At 45.2% G+C, this 25142-nt stretch overlaps 1 protein-coding gene across 3 annotated transcripts in view; it reads left to right on the top strand.

Annotated features, from left to right (window-relative positions):
* Positions 1–25142, top strand: part of vav2 (vav 2 guanine nucleotide exchange factor) — a 328109-nt gene that overhangs the window by 257983 nt on the left and 44984 nt on the right. For all 3 annotated transcript variants that reach the window (XM_079524522.1, XM_079524520.1, XM_079524521.1), the window contains 2 exons: positions 6510–6578; positions 8488–8588. In XM_079524522.1, the coding sequence (XP_079380648.1) occupies positions 6510–6578; positions 8488–8588 (170 nt within the window). The remainder of the gene's footprint in view (positions 1–6509; positions 6579–8487; positions 8589–25142) is intronic.

Genomic DNA, 25142 nt, shown 5'->3' with positions numbered 1-25142 from the left:
CTTATAAAAAAAAAACTAAGATCAACATTCTCCACAGACATGACTAGAGGTAATTTGCTCCACTGATTTCATTAAAACCAAGTGCATTTTGCACCAGACAAACAAGAAATTTAACGAGAATAACCTTCTTGCGATCAGAGGACTCGTTAAGCTTAATTGAGACGGGGTTAATAAAGCTTGTCACCTCAGCATTGCGTTTTTAGTTGATCTATTTGTTATCGTTAAAGATGATGGAAGGTGACAAGCATGAAATTATATTAGTGCAACAACGGCTGAAGTTTTGCCTCTGTGAGCATTAGCACAGCATAAACACATGGCAGCAATAACCCGTCGCAATATGCCAGTGATACTGTGGTTATGATACTGTAAGTCCAGTGGTCCCCAAAGTGGGGTCCGGGGACCCCCAGGGGTCCTTGAGGGAGTTCCAGGGGGTCCCGACTCCCCAGCTAAAGGATGGTTTGGAACCAAATGGACCCTTATGGGTCTGTAACTCTGAGAGTGTACAAATGGAACCAAATGGACCCTTATGGGTGATGGGTCTGTAACTCTGAGAGTGTACAAATGGAACCAAATGGACCCTTATGGGTGATGGGTCTGTAACTCTGAGAGTGTACAAATGGAACCAAATGGACCCTTATGGGTGATGGGTCTGTAACTCTGAGAGTGTACAAATGGAACCAAATGGACCCTTATGGGTGATGGGTCTGTAACTCTGAGAGTGTACAAAATACAAATGGACCCTTATGGGTCCCAAGAGTTACATTATTGTTACAAATCTGCCATTACTTAATTTACAAGAAGTCTATACATTTAGAGAGAATGTAGAAGAATTGTTATTTTTTTTATCAACATTATTTGTTTGTTATCTCTGCTATGGAATTCCAGCATGGAATTGTGGACAAAATCTTATCCAACTATAAGAAAATATTCTTTAGGTTTGGGGTCTGAGAGGCTAATGTCGTCAAATGGTGGTTCCGTGGCTCAAATGTCAAATAAATAATGAGCCTTGATATGAAAAGGGTTGAAAACCAGTGCTGTATAGACTAGTCAGTCACCTTGGGAGGCACAGCATTATATGTGGGCTGTTGGCCTGGGATTGAGTCACAGAGCCGTCTATAGAAATGGCTCTATTAGTCAGACCACTGGACTGATCAGTGTTGTTTTTGACTAAAGACTAAATCTACAGTTGATTTAGTCGACTAAAATGTGTTTTGACAGGCCTTGATGTCGTTGTAGTGGCAGATTTCTGTGACGCGTTGTGAGCTTGTAGATCTGCTATTTTCAGCATGCAACCTAACATAAATCTGGATCTCTTGTCCACTAGTCCCTCACTAACATTTTAGTCTAGTTTTTATTTGTTGACGAAAATTGTCAATATATTTTAGTCTTAGTTTTAGTCAACATAGATTATTTTTTATTTCGTTTTTCTGTATAGTTTTAGTCAGTGAAAAAAGGTAGTCCACAAACATTTTTCGTCTTAGTTTTAGTCGACGAAAACAACACTGAGTCGGTCACCTTGGGAGGCACAGCATTATATGTCGGCTGTTGGCCTGGGATTGAGTCACAGAGCCGTCTATAGAAATGTCTCTATTAGTCCATTTTGGGCGGGAACCCCTTTTGGTGTTAATATTATGTTATGCTTTAGCTATTGAAAAATAGCAGATCTACAAGCTCATAGCGCGCCACCGAGTGGCGCGCTACGAGCTTGTAGGTCTGCTATTTTTGAAAAATCGAAGAACGACTGACATAAACATAGCTTTTTCAGAAAACTGTCAGGATGTAGAAAACATTTTTAGAATCTGATCTCAGGTCAAAATGGGTTAATCAGACCACTGGACTGATCAGTGCTACATTCCTTGTGCACACTTCCAGAAGGCTTGGGCTGACAGACCATGGACAAGTATGGAGTCACATGTTTATAGGTCAGGGGTTCCCAAACCTTTTCATGTCAAGGACCCCCAAATTGACGCTCATTAGCCCACGGACCCCCATTCGAAAACATATACCAAGGAACCCCCATAAGAGAAGATTTTTTACGGCTCTGGCAGTGATTTTCACCTATTTTCATTTCAAGGACACCAGGTTTGATCTGAATTAGGCTACGGACCCCCATTTAAAGGCATTTCTATCTCTTGGACCCCAATGTATAATACTAGAATTTCGCGGGCCTTCGGCCCGCTCATCCCAGAGTTGCGTTGCCCCGCGTTGCGATACAGAAGTCCACAGATACAGAAGTCCACAGTGACACGCGTTTTATGCAGCTGTTTTGTGTTGCAGCGCGTGCGCGCGCGCGCGTGTAGTGTTGTTGTTCTTATCCATATATGCGCCTCGGTTGGTCCCGTTTGTTCCACGCCAGGTGTCGATGCAGTCGTTTGCGCAATTTGCGTGTTTGCATTATGTTAAGTGTGTAGGCATACCATATTCTGAATGAGCAAAAAGAGGCCACATGCGCGCGTGCATGTGGATGTGGACATGCGCGTGCACGTCGTGCATGTGCATGTGTCGTGCGTGGGCGGTTCTGTTAAATTCAGATGTCAAAATAATCTGTAGCCTAACATTAAATTGATCAAATATGCTCTATATTAGTTATGTATTTTTTTAAAGCAGTGGCTCTCAAAGGTGTGATCCAGGGACCCTCATGGTTCCTTGAGGGGGTTCCAAATGGACCCATTATAGGTCTGTAACTCTGAGAGTGTACAAATGGATCCAAGTGGACCCTACAGGTGTGTAACTGTGAGAGTGTACAAATGGAACCAAATGGACTGTTTTATAACTTTTAACTCTGATACTGTACAAATGGAATCAAATGGGACTCTTATGGGTCCATTTGGTTTTACTGTCAGAGTTATGGGGGTCCTTGAAATTAAAAAGGTTGAGAACCTGTATGCAATGGCGTATGTCTTGTAAAAAGAGAGACCAGCCTATTCTCCATCATATGTTATGCTTTGCTAGGTTGTACAAAATAATATTGGGTCAGTGTAATTTGCAGGAGTCACCGCGCGCACAGCTGCCTTGTCTGTGTTGACATGACATGGGCTTGCAGGACAGAACTTTTATTTGTGACAGACACATAGTTGCTTTGCAGACAATACAATCTGCTTCTCATTGGTCAGTCACAAAGCTAAGAAAACAATGTGAGAGAAAAGGTAAGGACTGGAAAGCGCTGTCTTTGTCTCTGTGTTCCTACGTGAAGACGTGTGTGCTCTGTCTCTCTCTCGCTCTCTTCTCTCTCCTCCCTCTCTGGGGTGTGTGTGTGTGTGTGTGTGTGTGTGGGGGGGGGGGGGGGGGAGTAGTTGCGCTGCCTTCGACAGTGCTATACTTCTCCAGCAGCGGTGCAGAACCGAGAGAGTGACACATTGTTGTGGATGTAAACGGCGCAACGTGTAGCTCTAAAGTAGTTTGGATTGTGTAGTCGCAGCGGTGCTACAAAGTGAATGTTACAATTCGCACGGTGATAGTGTAAGTCGCAAATGCGAGTACGTAGTGGCACTGGCGAGCCCTGTGTAGTGTAGTGCCATTGTCGCGGCATCGCGAGGCGATCCAAATCCCCCCCCCCCCGCGCACGCACGCACGCACGCACACACACACTGTACGTAGCTGTTTGTTGTTGCAGCGCGCGCGTGTGCGTGTAGTGTTGTTGTTGGTATCCATATATGCGCCTGGGTTTGTCCCGCTTGTACCACGCCAGGTGTCGACGCGGTCGTGTTAGCATTATGGTAAGTGTCCAAGTTAGAATCAGAGTGTGCGCTGTGTAGTTCTTCTTCTTCTAGTAAACAGAAGCCGTGTGTGTGTCACACCAAAAGTGGTGACCTATAGAATCCTGTACATAGAAGCATCACGCAATCGTCTCCCTCCCTGTGTGGGTCACGTGGTGGGCTGTGAGCCAATGGGAGAGGGAATGTAGTGTTGCCAGGTCCGCGTATTGTAAGCGAGTGGTAGTGTGTGTAAGTAGCGTGTTGAATGGCATTTTTTCTGTGCTTGTTTTCATAGACGTGGCAACAAATTAGGCGGGGGTGTCGGTGCTTGTGGCGTGTTTGTGTTTATTATTGATATTGATATTGTTTGCGAGTGTGGACGGGAGCCGGCTTTAGTGGCAGTGCGATGACAATTTTTACGCGGCTGGTGTCGAGTGTGGCCGTGCGGCGCGACATGAGGAGATAGGGAACCAACGACGCGGAGGGTAAGTGTGTGACGTGTTAGTGTGTTGTTGCAGTGTGTGTTGCAGCGTGTTGCAGCGTGTCAGTGACGTAGTAGCTGGTGCCTTGTGTTCCTGTGCGTGCGCTTGGGCACATGTTTTCAAATGTATAATAGATTGTAAAATCAAAGTTAATTTAACTCTCTGAGTTCCAGACCCATAAGGGGTCCATTTGGTTCCTATAACTATCATTTAGCTGGGGACGCCCTGGAACTCCCTCAAGGACCCCTAGGGGTCCCCGGACCCCACTTTGGGAACCACTGTTATACAGTAGATCCCCAAGGAAGACACTCCGTTATAGACCCTATCATCTTGCCATGTTTTTTTTCTTCTTCTTTTTAACCCATTCTGAACGGGACCCCTTTTGGTGTTTTAAGCATTGTGTCATACTTTAGCTATTGAAAAATAGCAGATCTACAAGCTTGTAGGTCTGCTATTTTTGAAAAATCGTGAAAATGCGGCAATAAATCTTTGAATATATTCTTTCAGAGCGCACTTTTTTTACTCAAATCTCAGCTTCTGGGTGGGGACCCTGGAACTGAAATGAAATGAAATGATTACTATATTTACCCAGGGTATCTGGGCTAAGCTCAAGAACTTGTTTCCAGCTAGGCCCTGCTCATAGAACATTTCATCGTAGTGGTTCAATGCCTTGTTCAAGGGCACTTCAGCGGTGGTAATTTTAACGTGTCGGACCGCTGATTCGAACTGGCGACCTTCCGGTATCAAGACCGCTCCGCAATCCGTTCGGCCACCGCTGCCACGTTAACTAGGAATGCTCCGATCACCGATTGTTTTTCTCATGATCGGCCGATACCGATAGGTCTGATACCGATACTGAGTATCGGTACCGATACTGAGTATCGGTACCGATACTGAAATGTTGCAAATTTTTATATTTCCAAAATGATTATATGTCAAAACCCACGTCAAAACTGTTCCTGTGTGTGGGAAGGAAGGGGAGAATGTTTAGGCCTGTCACAAAAATGCAAAATGATATTATACTATATATCTGATTGACATTTATACCACTTAAATGGTGTAAAAGATCAGTTTCTCCAGATAGGGTAAATGCCGATTACCGATCAGAGGGAATATCGGCCGATCACCGATCGCTGGCCGATTATCGGCCGATTATCTCTACCTGGAACAACATATTTTCAGATGGGGGTCGGTGGCCAAATGGGGCTCCTTGCCATGAAAAAGGTTGAGCACCGGCTGACATAGAAACATTTTTCAGAAAACTGTCAGGATTTAGAAGCAATTTTCTTTTTAGAATCTGCCTCAGGCCTAAATGGATTAATAGCCACAACACACATTGTGTCACGGTCTGCGAAACGACCACATGCACACGTCAAGTGAGTCGCAGCAGCATGTTGTCGTCCTCTTTATTTTCCACAGTGTAGTTCATGTTCTTATTGATTTTTCTCTCGTGCTTCAGTTCACAACTTTCCAATTGAACTGCCCTTCAATAAAAGGTGTAATTTTCCTCCTAATGGCTTGGATGCGCCAGCACTGTGGTGGTCGTTTACAATGGTGGTGGTGGTGGTGGTGTGCTGCTGTGGTCAATTTATGATGCTGTCAAACCACTGAGTGTTGATTTTGTGAAAAATGTTCGTTGACTACCTTTTTTCACTGACAAACTAAATGGAAACTAAATGAAACTAAGCCATGATGACTAAAACTAACTTATATACTGTCAATTTCGTCAACAAATACTAGACTAAAATGTCAGGAAGGGACTAGTGGACAAGAGATACAGTATTAGTCATTTTACACTTGGTTGCATGCTGAAAATAGCCGATCTACAAGCTCACAACGCGTCGCAGAGCTTGTAGATCGGCTATTTTCAGCATGTGCACATTCTCAGCAAGTGTAAAATCTTAAGAATCTTAAGAGTTAAGTAGTTCCAGACCCACAGGAACGCACCCAGGGTGCCGGCCCGATTCCGGCAAGCCGCCCCGCGTCCGAAACGTTTGAGAGTTACCGTGTGGGGGTCCCTCTACTGCACCCTCTACTGTACTGTACTGGCACACCCGAAATCACCATATATACAGTTTATATGTGGGTGTGTGTTTGTGTGTGTTAGGTTGCGCACAGGTGGTGAAAAACAACCATGCTGTTTTTGTGCTCTGACGCACCCACACACACACACACACACACACACACACACACACACACACACACACACACACACACACACACACACACACACACACACACACACACACACACACACACACACATACAGTAGCTCCGTAAGGGAGTGGTTGCACCACTCAAAAACATTCTACTGTCTTTCACCCCCATGCAGAATTACATGATCCCTTTGAAGCATGTTTTAAGTCCGCAAGACATGGAGGCTATCTTCGTCAATCTTGAGGTGAGTAACCATTCAAGGGATTGAAATTATACATGTATGTGTAGTGTACGTTTGGATGTGTGTTAGACCATGTAACTAATTGTGTTTTTCACGAAAAGATGGATGAATTCATCAGTGGACTACAGTATAGTAAACTATCAGGGGGAGAAATAGTCCTGATTGTCACTCTGAGAGTGTATAAATGTAACCAAATGGCGTTTCTGGATTTTACTGTGGTTAGCAGTGGTGGAAAAAGTACTCAATTGTTTTAAGTAAAAGTACCAATACTGCAATTCTAGAACTACTTCGTTACAAGTAAAAGTACGGAATTGAAAATGCACTTGAGTAAAAGTACAAAAGTATCGGCTTCAAAATGTACTTAAAGTACTAAAAGTCAAAGTATTCATATTGCAGAATGTCCCATTTCACAAGTTCAAAATGTGTAGAAAATCTATTGAAAAGAGCCGATCTACAAGCTCTCAATTGCGACGCATTGTGAGCTTGTAGATCGGCTCTTTTCAAATGGCCAAAATGTATAGGGTTGAAGTGGTTAATGTATGTTTTCGAATCAAAATTAAAATCACCGAAGTAACTAGTAGTAACTAAAGTTTTCAAATAATTGTAGTGGAGTAAAAGTATAAATTTTTACTCTGATATGTAGTGGAGTAGAATTGGAAATACTCAAGTAAAGTACAAATACCTCAAAATTGTACTTAAGTACAGTACTTAAGTAAAAGTACTTAATTACTTTCCACCATAAGTCCATTATTCAGCAGGATGCAACTGTTTCGTTTCATCTCACACAGGTCAAGGAATGAGAAAGAAAAGCACGAATAAAATTATCCTCATTATCTGTTCCAGCTGATCTTTTATTTAGTGCAGCGCTGTGGCAACACAACGTGGCCTAGAAATCAATTAATTACATCCCTTTCTGGCATCCGAAAAAATAGAGCAACTCTGATGGAATATCCTCCGCCTTGTTCTATTTTGATGTGGCAGTTCTAACTGTGAATGCAACTAATACAAAAATGAAAAATAATAAAACAACTGAAATATCGACTAATTTAAACTCAAATGGGGTGGATGGATGGATGGGTGGGTGGATGGGTGGATGGATGGATGGATGGGTGGAAGGGTGGGTGGGTGGGTGGATGGATGGAAGCGGCTTTAAGGCCTATTCATAGTCTGGATGTTCGGTGGTGAGGTGACCACCACTCCGGTGGTGAGCTGACCACCGGAGCTGAAATAACGTTGAGCGGTGGTGAGTAAAAACAGAGAGAAGGGCTGGAGCGGTGGCGGTGGTTTGCTCTTCACCGCGGCTCAGTGACGTCATGTTGTAGTTCGGTGGTCACCTAACCACCGAAAATCCAGACTTCTGACTATGTATGAGTCTTTAGGGGTGGGTCAGGTGGGTAATGCAGTACATGAATAGACACATGGATGGGTGCAGTACATGAATAGACACATGGACGGGTGCAGTACATGAATAGACACATGGACGGGTGCAGTACATGAATAGACACATGGGCGGGTGCAGAACATGAATAGACACATGGGCGGGTGCAGTACATGAATAGACACATGGACGGGTGCAGAACATGAATAGACACATGGGCGGGTGCAGAACATGAATAGACACATGGACGGGTGCAGTACATGAATAGACACATGGACGGGTGCAGTACATGAATAGACACATGGGCGGGTGCAGAACATGAATAGACACATGGACGGGTGCAGAACATGAATAGACACATGGACGGGTGCAGTACATGAATAGACACATGGACGGGTGCAGTACATGAATAGACACATGGACGGGTGCAGTACATGAATAGACACATGGACGGGTGCAGTACATGAATAGATACATGGACGGGTGCAGAACATGGTGGAACCTCTAATGCTTGGCTGATCATCATGTTGTCAGGATGTGATCAAGGTCCACTTTGCTCTGCTGAGGGCCATCGACCTGAACATGGTCACTGGAGGAAACGGACTGGGCAAGATCTTCCTTGAATTCAAGGAGAGGTAAGTGTGCAATTGTTGTTCCCCCCCCCCCCCCCCTTCTCTCTCTCTCTCTCTCTCTCTCTCTCTCTCTACTCTTTGATTGATTCAACACTTTTCAGTAAAATACCACATACATACATACATACATACATACATACATACATACATACATACATACATACATACATACATACACACACATACAATGTTACTATTTAGATAAAATAATTTCCTATCTTTTTGGAAGGTTAGTTAAAAAGTCTCAAGACTCAAGTTAGGACACTTTTTCCATTGCGAATGGCCCCATAGATGCAAAACATGAACTCACTCCCCTCTAACGAGTACCATCAAATGAGCCAAAAGCAAACTTTCTGGAGTTACGAGCCACATCATATCCTTTTAGTTTCACTTAATGATTTGCAATTAGATAATAATTAAGCTGTAAATAATTAGTAGAAATGCATCTAATGACTTAATTTACAGCAGCACATGCCAGGCTACATTATTCTCTGTAATCTGAATTTTTGCAAAGTCACAGCCATACATAATTGAACTCTCTCTCTCATTCTGTGTGTATGCATGCGTGCGTGCGTGCATGCGTGTGCACGTGCTGCTGCCTCCTGCGTGTGTGTGTGTGCATGCTCCTGCCTCCTGCGTGGGTGGCGTCCAGCGAGTGTGTCAGTGCATGCATTATGTGAGCGGGATCAGCCCACCCTGTGCTCTCTCGTATACACGCAAAAACAGAGAGAAGGGCTGGAGCGGTGGCGGTGGTTTGCTCTTCACCGCGGCTCGTGACGTCATGTTGTAGTTCGGTGGTCACCTAACCACCGAAAATCCAGACTATTTATGAGCCTTTAGGACTAGTTCAGGTGGGTAATGCATGCCATGAATAGACACATGGACGGGTGCAGTACATGAATAGACACATGGACGGGTGCAGTACATGAATAGACACATGGACGGGTGCAGTACATGAATAGACACATGGACGGGTGCAGTACATGAATAGACACATGGACGGGTGCAGTACATGAATAGACACATGGACGGGTGCAGAACATGAATAGACACATGGACGGGTGCAGTACATGAATAGACACATGGACGGGTGCAGAACATGAATAGACACATGGACGGGTGCAGTACATGAATAGACACATGGACGGGTGCAGTACATGAATAGACACATGGACAGGTGCAGTACATGAATAGACACATGGACGGGTGCAGTACATGAATAGACACATGGACGGGTGCAGTACATGAATAGACACATGGACGGGTGCAGTACATGAATAGACACATGGACGGGTGCAGTACATGAATAGACACATGGACGGGTGCAGTACATGAATAGACACATGGACGGGTGCAGTACATGAATAGACACATGGACGGGTGCAGAACATGAATAGACACATGGGCGGGTGCAGTACATGAATAGACACATGGACGGGTGCAGTACATGAATAGACACATGGGCGGGTGCAGAACATGAATAGACACATGGACGGGTGCAGTACATGAACGGGTGCAGTACATACATACATACATACATACATACATACAATTTTACTATTTAGATCAAATCATTTCCTATCTTTTTGGAAGGTTAGTACTAAAAAGTCTCAAGACTCGAGATAGGACACTTTTTCCATTGCGAATGGCCCCATAGATGCAAAACTTGAACTCAATCCCCTCCAACGAGTACCATCAAATGAGCCAAAAGCAAACTTTCTGGAGTTACGAGCCACATCATATCCTTTTAGTTTCACTTAATGATTTGCAATTAGATAATAATTAAGCTGTAAATAATTAGTAGAAATGCATCTAATGACTTAATTTACAGCAGCACATGCCAGGCTACATTATTCTCTGTAATTTGAATTTTTGCAAAGTCACAGCCATACATAATTGAACTCTCTCTCTCATTCTGTGTGTGTGTGTGTGTGTGTGCGCGTGCGTGTGTGCACGTGCTCCTGCGTGTGTGTGTGTGTGTGTGTGTGTGTGTGTGTGTGTGTGTGTGTGTGTGTGTGTGTGTGTGTGTGTGTGTGTGTGTGTGTGTGCATGCTCCTGCCTCCTGCGTGGGTGGCGTCCAGCGAGTGTGTCAGTGCATGCATTATGTGAGCGGGATCAGCCCACCCTGTGCTCTCTCGTATACACGCATGGAGCCGCATCAGGATGCCGTATCCCGGGATAAGATTAAAACAAAGGATGTTGGGGAGAAAAAGCTGACGGGGCATGTAATTGATTGTGTCCCGCCAATCAAAGGATCATTGCAAATCCACTCATGTCAGGAAAAGCTCAGTTTAGTTGGAGGTAAAGGCAGGGATGCCATTATTGCAGCTTGTCTCTCTCGCTCCTTTTCTTCTTCCTCCTTCATGACATCCTACAGTTGGGTGCCACCGATATTGTCCCTTATCATTTGACCCATTTAGGCCTGACCTCAAAAATTTTAAAAATCCTTCTAAATCCTCCAGTTTTCTGAAATAAATATTTTCACAATTTTTCAAAAATAGCAGACCTACAAGCTCGTAGCGCGCCACTCGGTGGCGCGCTATGAGCTTGTAGATCTGCTATTTTTCAATAGCTAAATTATAACAATGTTTAAAACACCAAAAGGGATTCCCGCCCAAAATGGGTTAACTGTCCTTTTGCGCAGATCACGCAAACCTCAGCAAAAAGAAAAGGACAATATCGATGGCCTCCAACTGTATATGCAGCCAAACACTTCCGCGTTCAGCTTCCTTGGTCTCAATTGCGCATGTTTCTTTCCTTAGATATTTAGTCAACTAAATCTACAGTTGATTTAGTCGATGCGACGCGTTGTGGGCTTGTATATCGTCTATTTTCAGCATGTAACCAAGTGTAAAATGACTTATACTGGATCTCTTGTCCACTAGTCCCTTCCTAACATTTTTATTGGTTGACAAAATTGTCAATACATTTAGTCTTAGTTTCCATTTAGTTTCCATTTAGTTTTTGTCAGTGGAAAAAGGTAGTCGACAAACATTTTTCGTCTTAGTTTTAGTCTACGAGGGCTCGTCTGAGGACGACGTAGAGAGAAAATAACACTGCTCCCGACAATGGGCTCTTTCCTTGGATTGGGTAGAAACCATTATGAACTAGAAAAAGTGCTTTATTTCCTCCAGACAGTTTTTCCGACTATCCTTGGGATTGTGGGTGGGGGGAGGGTGGGATAGGGGATTGAGTTTTATTTTTATATTTTATATGTCTGTTTAATACTTGCCCCTGGGCTACTGTTACAAAAACCTGAATAAAAAGATTTTGAAAAGAAAAGAAAGAAAAAGTGCCCTTCTGGGCACCGGTCTCCACAAGGAGGATAGGACTGTGTGAGAAATGCAGAGCCAGATCACTCATAGCATCTCTGAGGATAGAATTATGGATGAGCAGTATTTTGAACGAAACGGGCCACTCCTGAAAACTTTGGAAGGCAATGTTAGCCAAAGTGTAGAATCTGAGAAATCCAACAGACTTGTCTTGATCACATGACTACTATACAGAGATCATGTGTACCGATTTGCGTGAGATTCGGATGAAATCTGTGCGACTAACATAAGCAATGTGTTTTGCCGAAATCGGCCTCATGGTGGCGCTATAACCGGCAGATGTGGAGGGATGCAGGGACAATGTTTTTTCCATGGCCTCTAGGGAGTGCGCATACATAAGTTGTATACAGATCGATGCAGTTATAGCTAAAAACAGGAATTGGCCTGTTATAGCACCACCATGAGGCTGATTTGGAAAAAAATGAGTGGCATGTCGTCCTCGGCCTAGTGGAAATGTGCGTGTATAATTTCACGGAAATTGCACACTGTGATTTGTGGCATTTTGTTCGAAACGGACCAATCATGTGAGCTTTGGAAGCCAATCTTAGCCAATCAGGATGGAAGATGGGAAATGGTGCAGATCCGTGTTGATCACATGACTATGGAGATAGTGTTTACCAAATTGTGTGATCTATGGATGAAATGTGTACGAGTAATCTACAGAAATGTGTTTTGCCTAAATCGGCCTCATGGTGGCGCTATGACAGGCCGTTGAAGAATATTTGGGGCAGAGGTTCATCGTTGGCATACAGGGAGTGTGTATGCAAAGTTTGGCATGGATCGGGCCAACGGTGGCGGAGATTAGCTGGTAACGGACGGACGGACGGACGGACGGACGGACGGACGGAAGGAAGGACGGACACACACACACACACACACACGGACAGAGTCCAAAACCTACTCTCTCCCCATGCCTTCGGCCTGGTGGAGACAATAAAAGAAGCTGAGGCTTTATTACGAATTTACGAAACGGAGGCCGCTCTGCGCTACTTGCGAGCTTCGGGAGCATTTTGCTCCATCTGCCGAGACGCATTTGGAGTGATCTGCATGCACAAGGAGAGTAGTGATTTGCCCGCTGTCGGGGAGGGGGAAGGGGGGGGGGGGGGTAATGACGGTAATAATGTTTTTGGCTCCAGTAATGATTCCATCCGCAGTCATGTGTACGCTGTGCTCCGTGGAATCATACTACATTATGGGTACATTATGTGCGTGCGTGCGTGCGTGCGTGCGTGCGTGCGTGCGTGGCTGGCTGGCTGGCTGGCTGGCTGCATGTGTGTACGGTATGTGGGTTATACGTATTCATTGCTAGGGATTGAGCTTGTTAATTTGTATTGATAATGAGCACCTTATCTATCAGGTTTATCGAGCTCTTATCGAGCATTTTCTATTATTTTGTGGAAAGACAGGAGATGACAAAAATCTGAACACAGATTTTACTAGGGCCCTATGGAACTTTTTACTTTTGGAAAATTATATTGAAGAAACTAACTGGTTAATGTGTGCACCATCACTTTCAAAGCATCATTTTGTTTACCCGTCCGGGCAGTGCTGATTGTCAGGTATCAATACACTTTTAGACCGACATGTTTGTGCCAGCATGGGTGATTAGATGTATTTCTTGATCGCCTCTTGTCTTGATTGTTTGAACAGCACGTCATGGGCCGCTATGCTCCATAACAGGCTCGATAAGCCAAAAAAGCATATTGATGCCGGGAACTCAATAAGCTTGTTATCATGTTTTTCCGGGTATCGGGTATCGAGCTCCATCCCTATTCATTGCTATTTTTTTGGATACATATATTTCTGTGCGCAGCGATCCTGTTGCCCCACTTTATTTGCTCTCCTTTTTGCATGGTTTCCATTCCTCAAAACGTGAATCAGACATTTGTAGGCCTGCATCCCTTTGGGGGATGTCAGCTTGCATACGTAACAGAAGATCCTAGAGGTTTATGTCACATAAAATCAGGGTGACATGATACACTCTCTCTCAGTACCGAGTCACTTAAGAATGTGCAGACTCAAAAAACATCTTGTTCTTTCTCTCCCTCCCTCCCTTCTCTCTCTCTTCCTCTCTATCTCCCTCTCTTCCCCCTCTATCTCTATACCCCCATCCTCTCTCTATCTCTCTCTCTCACTCACTCTCTCTCTCTCTCTCTCTCTCTCTCTCTCTCTCTCTCTCTCTCTCTCTCTCTCTCTCTCCCTCTCTATCTCTCTCTCTTCCCCCTCTATCTCTATACCCCCCCATCCTCTCTCTCTCTTCTCTCTCTCTCTCTTCCTCTCTCTCTCTCTCTCTCTCTCTCTCTCTCTCCCTCTCTATCTCTCTCTCTTCCTCTCTCTCTCTCTCTCTCTCTCTCTCTCTCTCCCTCTCTCTCTCTCTCTCTCTCCCCCCTCTATCTCTATACCCCCATCCTCTCTCTCTCTCTCTCTCTCTCACTCACTCTCTCTCTCTCTCTCTCTTCCCCCTCTATCTCTATACCCCCCATCCTCTCTCTCTCTCTCTCTCTCTCTCTCTCTCTCACTCTCTCACTCTCTCACTCACTCACTCACTCACTCACTCACTCACTCACTCACTCACTCACTCACTCACTCACTCACTCACACACACACACACACACACACACACACACACACACACACACACACACACACACACACACACACACACACACACACACACACACAGTCCGTTCTTGTGTCCTTTAGGAAGACATTGAACTGGTTGAACCGATGAGCTGGTTGTTGCCTTCACTGTGTGTGTGTGGCTCATGTGTACCACTCACTATTACACGTAATGTGTATAAACAGTGTACGAACTCTCTCTCTCCCTCTCTCTCTCTCTCTCTATCTCTATAGCCTCCCTCGACTCCCCTTATCTCTCTCTCTCACACACATACACTTAAAAACCCATCATTATAGTACATTGACACAGGAATCTCAGTATATTCTTGTTTTACCAAAGTGTCCTTGGGCAAGACATTGAAGCACTACGTGCTCCCGATGAGCACGTTCTTGGCCTCGCACGGATCGGTGTGTGAATGTGTACTGCATAATTACGTGTGTGTTTCTGTCGTCATCGTGGTGTGTGTGTGAAATTGTGAATGGTGAACGCGAAGTACGCTGTAATGTGCATTTGAATGGTTGAAGAGACTAGAACAAGTGCTACAGTTGGAGGCCATCGATATTGTCCTTTTTTTTTTTGCTGAGGTTTGCGTGATCTGTGCAAAAGGACAGTTAACCCATTTTGGGCGGGAACCCCTTTTGGTGTTTTAAACATTATGTTATAATTTAGCTATTGAAAAATAGCAGATCTACAAGCTCATAGCGCGCCACCGAGTGGCGCGCTACGAGCTTGTAGGTCTGCTATTTTTGAAAAATCGTGAAAATATTTATTTCAGAAAACTGGAGGATTTAGAAGGATTTTTTAAAATGTTGAGGTCAGGCCTAAATGGGTCAAATGATAAGGGACAATATCGGTGGCACCCAACTGTATATGAATGCATTTACCTTTCTTATCCTTCGCAAACACACGCACATGCGCACAAAACAAGAGATGCGAAGTTGAGATGTGAAACGGAGGCAGGGAGGAAGGATGCTGAAGATGGAACTGCCAGTTGAGAGGAGAAGAGGTTTACACTGGCAAGCAAGCCATGTTTGATGCTTTACTTTACACACAAAAGATTAAAATGAGGTTTAGTGCACATGTGGTGTCACTGTTAAAGTACAAAATCTGGGAAATATATTTTTGTTATGAATAAGAAAGAAATAAGCAAGGCAATACATGAGTTAATCTAGATGTTGAACATTAGTACAATGATTAAATTCGGTAATATGAATACGTTGATAACGGGAACATCTGGAGATAGAAGTCCTGTGTGTATTAAGTTAATCTTAACACTTTGAGGGCTTTATATTAATATATGACATATACCGAGGCTGCCGAAAAATATGCCACCGTCGTGATGCGGAAGAACAAGAAGTAAGGGCTCGCAAGAGCCCAGTCAAAACCACCGTTCACTTGCATTGAACTCATTTTCCCAGAAGCCCTTGCAGCCCAGTGCACGGGTCGATTTCCAGTTTTGTCGTCATAACGCGACGGCCTCGGTCCGCGACAAATCCGCTATTTATTTTTAATTATTCAAAAACGGCGAATGAAACAAATAGCGGGTTTAGCGTATTACGCAGGGGAAGAACATTGGATTACATAACGTGGAACACAGGTTATGCAGTCAAACTGTTGACATGTTTTATCAGTCAGATAAAACATTCAACCAGCTGCCACTAAAACCCAGCCTACAAACTGAAACACTTTCCCATGCTTTATTCCTGGTGTATAAATAAACACCTTAACGCATTAATTCACAAGCGCTTTGTGCGATGCTGACAGATAATGTTAATCTTTACCTTTTACTGACATTCTCATGAATGCGACGCAGGGGTGTTTAGAGAGAGAGAGAGAGAGAGAGAGAGCAATTCATTTGCTTGGCAGATTCCGTGCGTCACCAATAGTTTATTATTCTGCGTGTGACTGGCACCGTGCGCTGCCTCTTTATGAAGCTGTCTGTCTGTCTGTCTGTCTGTCTGTCTGTCTGTCTGTCTGTCTGTCTGTCTGTCTGTCTGTCTGTCGTTCTGTCTGTCTGTCGTTCTGTCTGTCGTTCTGTCTGTCTGTCGTTCTGTCTGTCTGTCGTTCTGTCTGTCGTTCTGTCTGTCTGTCGTTCTGTCTGTCTGTCGTTCTGTCTGTCGTTCTGTCTGTCTGTCGTTATGTCTGTCTGTCGTTATGTCTGTCTGTCGTTCTGTCTGTCTGTCGTTCTGTCTGTCTGTCTGTCTGTCTGTCTGTCTGTCTGTCTGTCTGTCTGTCTGTCTGTCTGTCTGAATGGTGGCCAGGGCCGTGGGAGTTTAGACCCACTCAGAAACCCCTCTCTCGCATTGGGCTCGTTCCCGAGGCCCATGCAGGCTATAGGTGTAATTAATTTGGTTATCACTGCTTGTAAGTCCCATTGACCTTTGCAACAATGTGCTTGTTTTCGCTTTCCTCCCCTTCAGAGAAAGGCATGAAGAGCCCTCCACCTCCTCCCCCTTGGTTTGTCATTGAACTGAATGCCAAGCTGAAAATGTCAATGGTCTATCATCAACGCCGTGCACCCATTTCTAAAATATCAGCAGTCAGAGGGAGCGCGCCATGGAATGAATAGGCAGTGAGCCTGTAGGCCACGTCAGAATGCCACATCCTGCCAGTCCATATACCTGCAGGCTCACCCCGACACCTGCAGTGTTAAACGGGATGCAACTTGAATAAAACATTGCCCAAATCAATGCCTGAATCATGTTGTGTTTGGGGCTGTTATAAAGTCATTAGCTCTGTAGGCAGTGAGCAGAGGTAGGCTAAGCATTTTTTCGCTTTTAAGTCTACAGTTGGGTGCCACCGATATTGTCCCTTATCATTTGACCCATTTAGGCCTGACCTAAAAAATTTAAAAAATCCTTCTAAATCCTCCAGTTTTCTGAAATAAATATTTTCACGATTTAAAAAAAATAGCAGACCTACAAGCTCGTAGCGCGCCACTCGGTGGCGCGCTATGAGCTTGTAGATCTGCTATTTTTCAATAGCTAAATTATAACATAATGTTTAAAACACAAAAAACTGTCCTTTTGCGCAGATCACGCAAACCTCAGCAAAAAGAAAAGGACAATATCGATGGCCTCCAACTGTAAGTCTATAAGCGCACACGTCACGCATACACTTGCCACACACGCACAAAACCATCTCCGCTTCCTCGCATGCACAGAACCGTGCTGATGTGTTGTGAGCTCGTGGATGGGCTATTCTCGGTCCGTGACACTGGCATACAGCCACGTTTAAATGAGACATTATTGTTGGTGCACTCCACATGCAGATGTACAATCAGGCCACTTTCGACATTTCCCAAGTCATTTCCGGAGTAATCTGGTCCTGCGGATAGCGCTGCGAATGCCTATATCCCTACCTCCGAGGTGTGTTATTGGAGGCCTTTGGCCCTCGTTCGGCTCCATTTGCTGCTTGCTGGATGTGTTGAGTGGAGGTGAGGGGTCCCAGTGCCCCCGTGTCAGAGGATATTAGCTGGCTCTACGGCCTGTCACTTCTGCTTTGCTGGGAGATTTCCTTGGTAGCCTGACTTGGCTCTGCAGGGCTTCACAGGGGGGGAGGAGGGCGGGGGGGGGGGGGTTTGGCCCAGGGAGCAGTTACTCGAAATTGTATTTTCTGTGAAATAACATGCATGACAGCATCTCCGTAATGAGAGGGAAGTCAACACGGCAGGAGCAATAGCACTGGAGGAATAAAAAATAAGTTTGCCCTACGCTAGTAAACTCCCCAGCCTTAAGCGACTCCAGCGACCATGTTTTTAGGAGTTGTTGGATTCCAGTTTTCCCCTTAATAAACCGTTTTAGCTCCTGCCATGTTCTTCTATAACTGGTTTATCTATCTGTTTATCCATCTGTTTAGACCTAAGCTCAGGTATACAGTAGGTGCTACTCCTCCCACACGTTCATGTTCCTCTTACCTACATCAAATTCAAGACCGCATGATATCAATGTTAAAAATAGAAAATGTCTGTCTGTCTGTCTATCCGTTTCACTCAAGCATGCATGCATGCATGCACGCACACACGCACGCACTCAAGGAACCTATATATAGTACAGAGAGGGAGAGGGAGGGAGGAATGGTTTAATTATGTGTGGCTGTGACTTTGCCAAATTCTGGAGAATAATCTAGCCAAGCACTGCTGCTTTAAATTAGGTCATTAGATGCATTTCTGCTAATTATTTGCAAATCATAGGAATAAGAATTAAATCTTCTGGCTTGTAACTTGCAGAAACTGTTTACTTTTTGCTTCATTTGATGGTAGTTTACTCATGGGAGGGGAGTGGGTGGGAGACCACTCCCGTTCCAGTTCCCCGTATGTGGAGCAGTTCTCAAAAGCGTTTGGAAACTTACTTTCCAAGAATAATAGGAAATAATTCTAACACTCCATTTCTCAAGGTTATACAAACACATATATACCATGTCATCTTTATTTGGGGGGCCCATGACTTGCAATGCCCTCGTGGCCCACCAGTGGGCCCCGGCCCTCGTGTTGAGGCCCTGCACTGAGCTAGCGCTCCTCCATAGAGCTGTGAAGAAGACAGAAGGTGACGAATGGAATGGAGGGAAGGACGTTATTTGGGTCCTGCTGTGATGTCAGTTGTCGAGGTGTCCAACGATAGGGCGTGCTTGTCAACGTGTCGGGGTGTAATTACGGGTGACTTTGCCAAGTGGGGGGGTGTGTGTGTGTGTGTGTGTGTGTGTGCTGTATGTGTTGTCGACCGTTGTCCCTTTTTGTTCAACCGCCTAGCTCTGTGACGAGAACGAACACCCTCTGAACTCCATGTCAGAGAGAGAGAGAGGATAGTGAGAGAGAGAGAAAGAAAGGTTGTTATTAAATGTACTGTAAATCCGTAATCCCCAAACAAAGGGTAGCGACCCATTTTTAGATTAGATTCACCAAATTCTATATTGTCCGGGAAAGACAACAATTGATCTCTTTTGGGTCTTGAGCTGGAAGACGTTGGGGTAAATATGAACAGGGACAACGGAGTATACCCTCCGCATTGTGTGGGGCAGAGCCGTGATGATTCTGTTCTGCCCTTCTATCCATACACCTCCCATACCTCGCCCTTTTCGGTCAACAATGACAGTGATGCATGGCTGTCTGTTTGACAAAAACATGGTCGGTCATGGTCACACACACACACACACACACACGTCACACCATGCTCATTGGTATGGTCTTACTTAGTGCGTACACATCTTGCCAATCTCTCCGCATAGGCCCTGAGGTGAAGCTCTCCGCCCGTGTTTCAACACGTTTTGCATCCAGCTGGCAGCGTCCTCTTATGAATGCAGGGATTTTCACTTCTGCACACATTAGTCTGACAGATGTCAGATCCACGATCCGCCAACACCGAGTCTCTGGGCGGTAGTTTCTGAAGAAGGCCGCGTGGTTCTCAGGTCACATGGTTGTCACTTGCCGTGACGTCCCCCAAAACCCTTTTGGAAATGAAAGCGATATAGCTCCCCGTGGTGTTAATGCCGATGACATACTGTACTTCACGGTTGTGCTTGTGTTGGTAGTGGAAAAGAATGTCTTGTGCTCTGGCTTTCAGATTTGATGATGCTCTCTCAATGTTTATTTTAAGGCAGTCAACTATAACCACAACGGGATTGCCTAAATCAGTGGTTCCCAAACTTTTTCATGTCAAGGACCCCCAAATTGAAAAGACATGCCAGGGACCCCCATAAGAGAATATTTTTACGGCTCTAGCAGTGATTCTCAACCCGTTTAATTTCAAGGACCCCCAGTTTGACATGCATTAGTCTACGGACCCCCATTTAATGGCATTTCTATCTCTGGGACCCCCAATTTATATTGTAAAATCAATGTTTATTTAACTCTGAGAGTGTACAAATGGAACCGAATGGACCCGTTTGTACACTCTCAGAGTTACAGACCCACAAGGGCCCATTTGGTTCCAAACTATCATTTAGCTGCGGACCCCCTGGAACTCCCTCAAGTACCCCTGGGGGTCCCCGGACCCCACTTTGGGAACCACTGGCCTAAATCCCCTCTACAACTTTGCAGGGCATGCTTACGCACAAGAGAAATGTGTCTCTGTCCTGTGCACCAAAGGACCGATGCCTTAATTTATACTCATACGACGGTGTCCTGTGCAGACAATTGCAGATCTATAAGCTCACGACATGTAGATCTGTTCAACATGCAGGATACCAGCATGCAACAAAGTATAAATCCGGCTTGAGGTGTTTGAAGGTTGTACCTTTGATTATGGTGGATACAGTCTGGAGAATATCTATGTAGAATTTTGTCCCCACTTCTTTGTATTTTAGGAGTGCTGCATTAACAGATTGAGCCTAAGGTGCATTACGTAGATAAGAGGGAGAACACAGCGCAGGGCAGGCCTCTCTGTTGTGCATCAGCACGGCACATCACAACGGCAAAAACAACAAGGACATCGCAGTGCAGTTATACTTGACCTTCACGTTCTCCAACAAAGTGGTTAATTCCATCACGCCTTCCTTCCTGCTGTTTCCCCCCAGCGTTGTCCTCTGGTGCGGTTTCATCCACCTCAGATCTCTTTCCACCAGTGAGTGACCTCTGGTGCGGTTTCATCCACCTCAGATCTCTTTCCACCAGTGAGTGACCTCTGGTGCGGTTTCATCCACCTCAGATCTCTTTCCACCAGTGAGTGACCTCTGGTGTGGTTTCATCCACCTCAGATCTCTTTCCACCAGTGAGTGACCTCTGGTGCGGTTTCATCCACCTCAGATCTCTTTCCACCAGTGAGTGACCTCTGGTGCGGTTTCATCCACCTCAGATCTCTTTCCACCAGTGAGTGACCTCTGGTGCGGTTTCATCCACCTCAGATCTCTTTCCACCAGTGAGTGTCCTCTGGTGCGGTTTCATCCACCTCAGATCTCTTTCCACCAGTGAGTGACCTCTGGTGCGGTTTCATCCACCTCAGATCTCTTTCCACCAGTGAGTGACCTCTGGTGCGGTTTCATCCACCTCAGATCTCTTTCCACCAGTGAGTGTCCTCTGGTGCGGTTTCATCCACCTCAGATCTCTTTCCACCAGTGAGTGTCCTCTGGTGCGGTTTCATCCACCTCAGATCTCTTTCCACCAGTGAGTGACCTCTGGTGCGGTTTCATCCACCTCAGATCTCTTTCCACCAGTGAGTGACCTCTGGTGCGGTTTCATCCACCTCAGATCTCTTTCCACCAGTGAGTGACCTCTGGTGCGGTTTCATCCACCTCAGATCTCTTTCCACCAGTGAGTGTCCTCTGGTGCGGTTTCATCCACCTCAGATCTCTTTCCACCAGTGAGTGACCTCTGGTGCGGTTTCATCCACCTCAGATCTCTTTCCACCAGTGAGTGTCCTCTGGTGCGGTTTCATCCACCTCAGATCTCTTTCCACCAGTGAGTGACCTCTGGTGCGGTTTCATCCACCTCAGATCTCTTTCCACCAGTGAGTGACCTCTGGTGCGGTTTCATCCACCTCAGATCTCTTTCCACCAGTGAGTGACCTCTGGTGTGGTTTCATCCACCTCAGATCTCTTTCCACCAGTGAGTGACCTCTGGTGCGGTTTCATCCACCTCAGATCTCTTTCCACCAGTGAGTGACCTGTGGTGTGGTTTCATCCACCTCAGATCTCTTTCCACCAGTGAGTGACCTCTGGTGCGGTTTCATCCACCTCAGATCTCTTTCCACCAGTGAGTGACCTCTGGTGCGGTTTCATCCACCTCAGATCTCTTTCCACCAGTGAGTGACCTCTGGTGCGGTTTCATCCACCTCAGATCTCTTTCCACCAGTGAGTGACCTCTGGTGCGGTTTCATCCACCTCAGATCTCTTTCCACCAGTGAGTGACCTCTGGTGCGGTTTCATCCACCTCAGATCTCTTTCCACCAGTGAGTGACCTCTGCTCTGTCCAGCTAAGATCAGCTGGTGTGCTGCGGCCTGCGCGTGCATCGGGTGCACACCTGTTAGATTCACAGTGGTTCCCAAAGTGAATTCAGATTATTATTTTGGTGCAACCACTCCAAGGAACAGTAATGTCTCTATGTCCCGATGTTCAGAGTACCAATAGGGGGTGCTGTTGCACCACTCGCTTCAGACTGGTCTGATTTTATTTTATTTATTTTTTTGCCAGTGAATTATGGTATGTGTGATATGTGAGTTTAGTTTACCATAATCACAGTAATCCACGCACGCACGCACGCAGCACTAAAGTAGGACCTCCGATTAACCCCAACTAGCTGTGCTGTCTATTTCAATGAAGGTGAACCAACCACATATTCCCTTGGTACCTTGCTATTGTTGAACAGATGAATAATTTCACATTTCCCTTGGGACTCTATATACATAACAGGAACATTTCTCAAAGAGAAAACCAGCACTCACGGAACTCTTGTTTTAAGGCACTTTTAATTTATTCTTTTATCAGTTGACATAGTATGCCGCAGAGCAGCAGTACAACGAACGCGTTTCGGCGTTCAAGCCTTCATCAGCGTTGTCTATCTCTATATACATGCCTATAAGTCAGGCAATGTCACTTCAGTGCTTTCTTGTCGTGTCTTCATTGTCTGCCTGTATTTTGTTGTTTCACATAATTCTTTTTGAGGGGCACTAGCCCCTCCTATATACAGGTTTAATGTTTGTTTTAAAAACGAGAAAAGAGAGAAATTGTTTTGTCCCTATATAACACAAACATGAAATCCCATTAACAATACAGAGAATTTTATGTTTGTTTTAACACTGTTTGTTTTACATCATCATCACATCACCTAATCACAGGTATACCAAATTCCCTCCCTCGATGTTGTAAGATGATAAGAGCGCCCCTCACTTCACACAGGTGTGATTTTTATTACTATACCTCACCTTCATTTCGGCATAGTGAGCTTACAGATGCAGATATTTCCGCTGCTTGACAAACAAGTATACAGTTGGAGGCCATCAATATTGTCCTTTTCTTTTTGCTGAGGTTTGCGTGATCTGCGCAAAAGGACAGTTAACGCATTTTGTGCGGGAACCCCTTTTGGTGTTTTAAACATTATGTTATAATTTAGCTATTGAAAAATAGCAGATCTACAAGCTCATAGCGCGCCACCGAGTGGCGCGCTACGAGCTTGTAGGTCTGCTATTTTTGAAAAATCGTGAAAATATTTATTTCAGAAAACTGGAGGATTTAGAAGGATTTTTTTAAATTTTGAGGTCAGGCCTAAATGGGTCAAATGATAAGGCACAATATCGGTGGCACCCAACTGTACATCACCTAATCATAGCTATACCAAATTCCCTCCCTCAATGTTGTAAGAGGATAAGAGCACCCCTCACTTCACACGTGTGTGATTTGTATTACTATACCTCACCTTCATTTCGGCATAGTGAGCTTACAGATGTAGATATTTCCGCTGCTTGACAAACAAGTATACAGTATAGGCGGGTTTAGGGGGTTAATGATGTCCCCCAATCCTTCGTCCTCAAGACCACCTAACCGCATAAACTCATCACAACCGCATAAACTCATCAGAACATAGCCAAATAAAAGAAGACCTTCATGACCAATTATCTTCTGGTGACATGGATTATGAGAGAGGCTGCTGTCTCTCCGGCATGCACCGTATAGCCAGCCGCTGGATCCTCCTCGCCGTACGCCGCTGCAATCTGCCTGCTGTCTCCTAATTGAACGAGGCTGCCATTAATCTCAATCACTTTGTGCCCCTTGAGGAGTACAGGAGCCGATGGGGAGTTTAAGGGGAGCTGGGGCTGTCTCACTCAGTGTGCATCAGGCCTTAACCCATTTAGACCTGAGGACGCATGTGTGTCATATTATAGCTTTAAACCCATTCTGGACGGGAACCCCTTTTGGTGTTTTAACTAAGCATTATGTTATACTTTAGCTATTGAAAAATAGCAGATCTACAAGCTCATAGCGCGCCACCGAGTGGCGCGCTATGAACTTGTAGGTCTGCTATTTTTGAAAAATCGTAAAAATGCGGCACAAATCTTTGAATATATTCTTTCAGAGCGAACGTTTTTTTTATTTCGACGTCAGGCCTGAATGGGTTAATCAGGGCCTTGTTAGCCCCAGGCTATAGTTTACCCTGGGGGGAGGAGGTGTGTGTGTGTGTGTGTGTGTGTGTGTGTGTGTGTGTGTGTGTGTGTGTGTGTGTGTGTGTGTGTGTGTGTGTGTGTGTGTGTGTGTGTGTGTGTGTGTGTGTGTGTGTGTGTGTGTGTGTGTGTGTGTGTGTGTGTGTGGGGGGGGTGGGGGGGGGGGGTTCAGGACTCTTTTTCCTGAGCTCTCCTGCATGGTAGTGATCATTAACTGGATGATCACGGCGTGAGACCGGCTCTGACCATGCAGTAAACGGCGGATTTGACTCGAGTGGTGCGGTTAGGTTAGGGAGAAGGAAAAAAGAAAGCGTACGTCTTAATCCGAGGGAGGATCTTGACGGAGGAGATCCTGTTCCCTTGCGCAGATATAGGTATAGGCTGCTACACAGTACGATCTGGAGTGTTATTTACTCTGAAGGTATACAGTCTCGAGACGGAATGTGACAAAGTGTGACACAAGATGGCCGCTACATAGAGTCCTATAATAGCTGCGATCTTTGGGCGCGTTTTTCTCGG

Source organism: Electrona antarctica (genome assembly GCF_951216825.1).
Source record: "Electrona antarctica genome assembly, chromosome: 16".
Lineage (NCBI taxonomy): Eukaryota > Metazoa > Chordata > Actinopteri > Myctophiformes > Myctophidae > Electrona > Electrona antarctica.
Note: the sequence above shows the minus strand (reverse complement) of the source record. Positions and strands in the feature narration are given on the sequence as shown.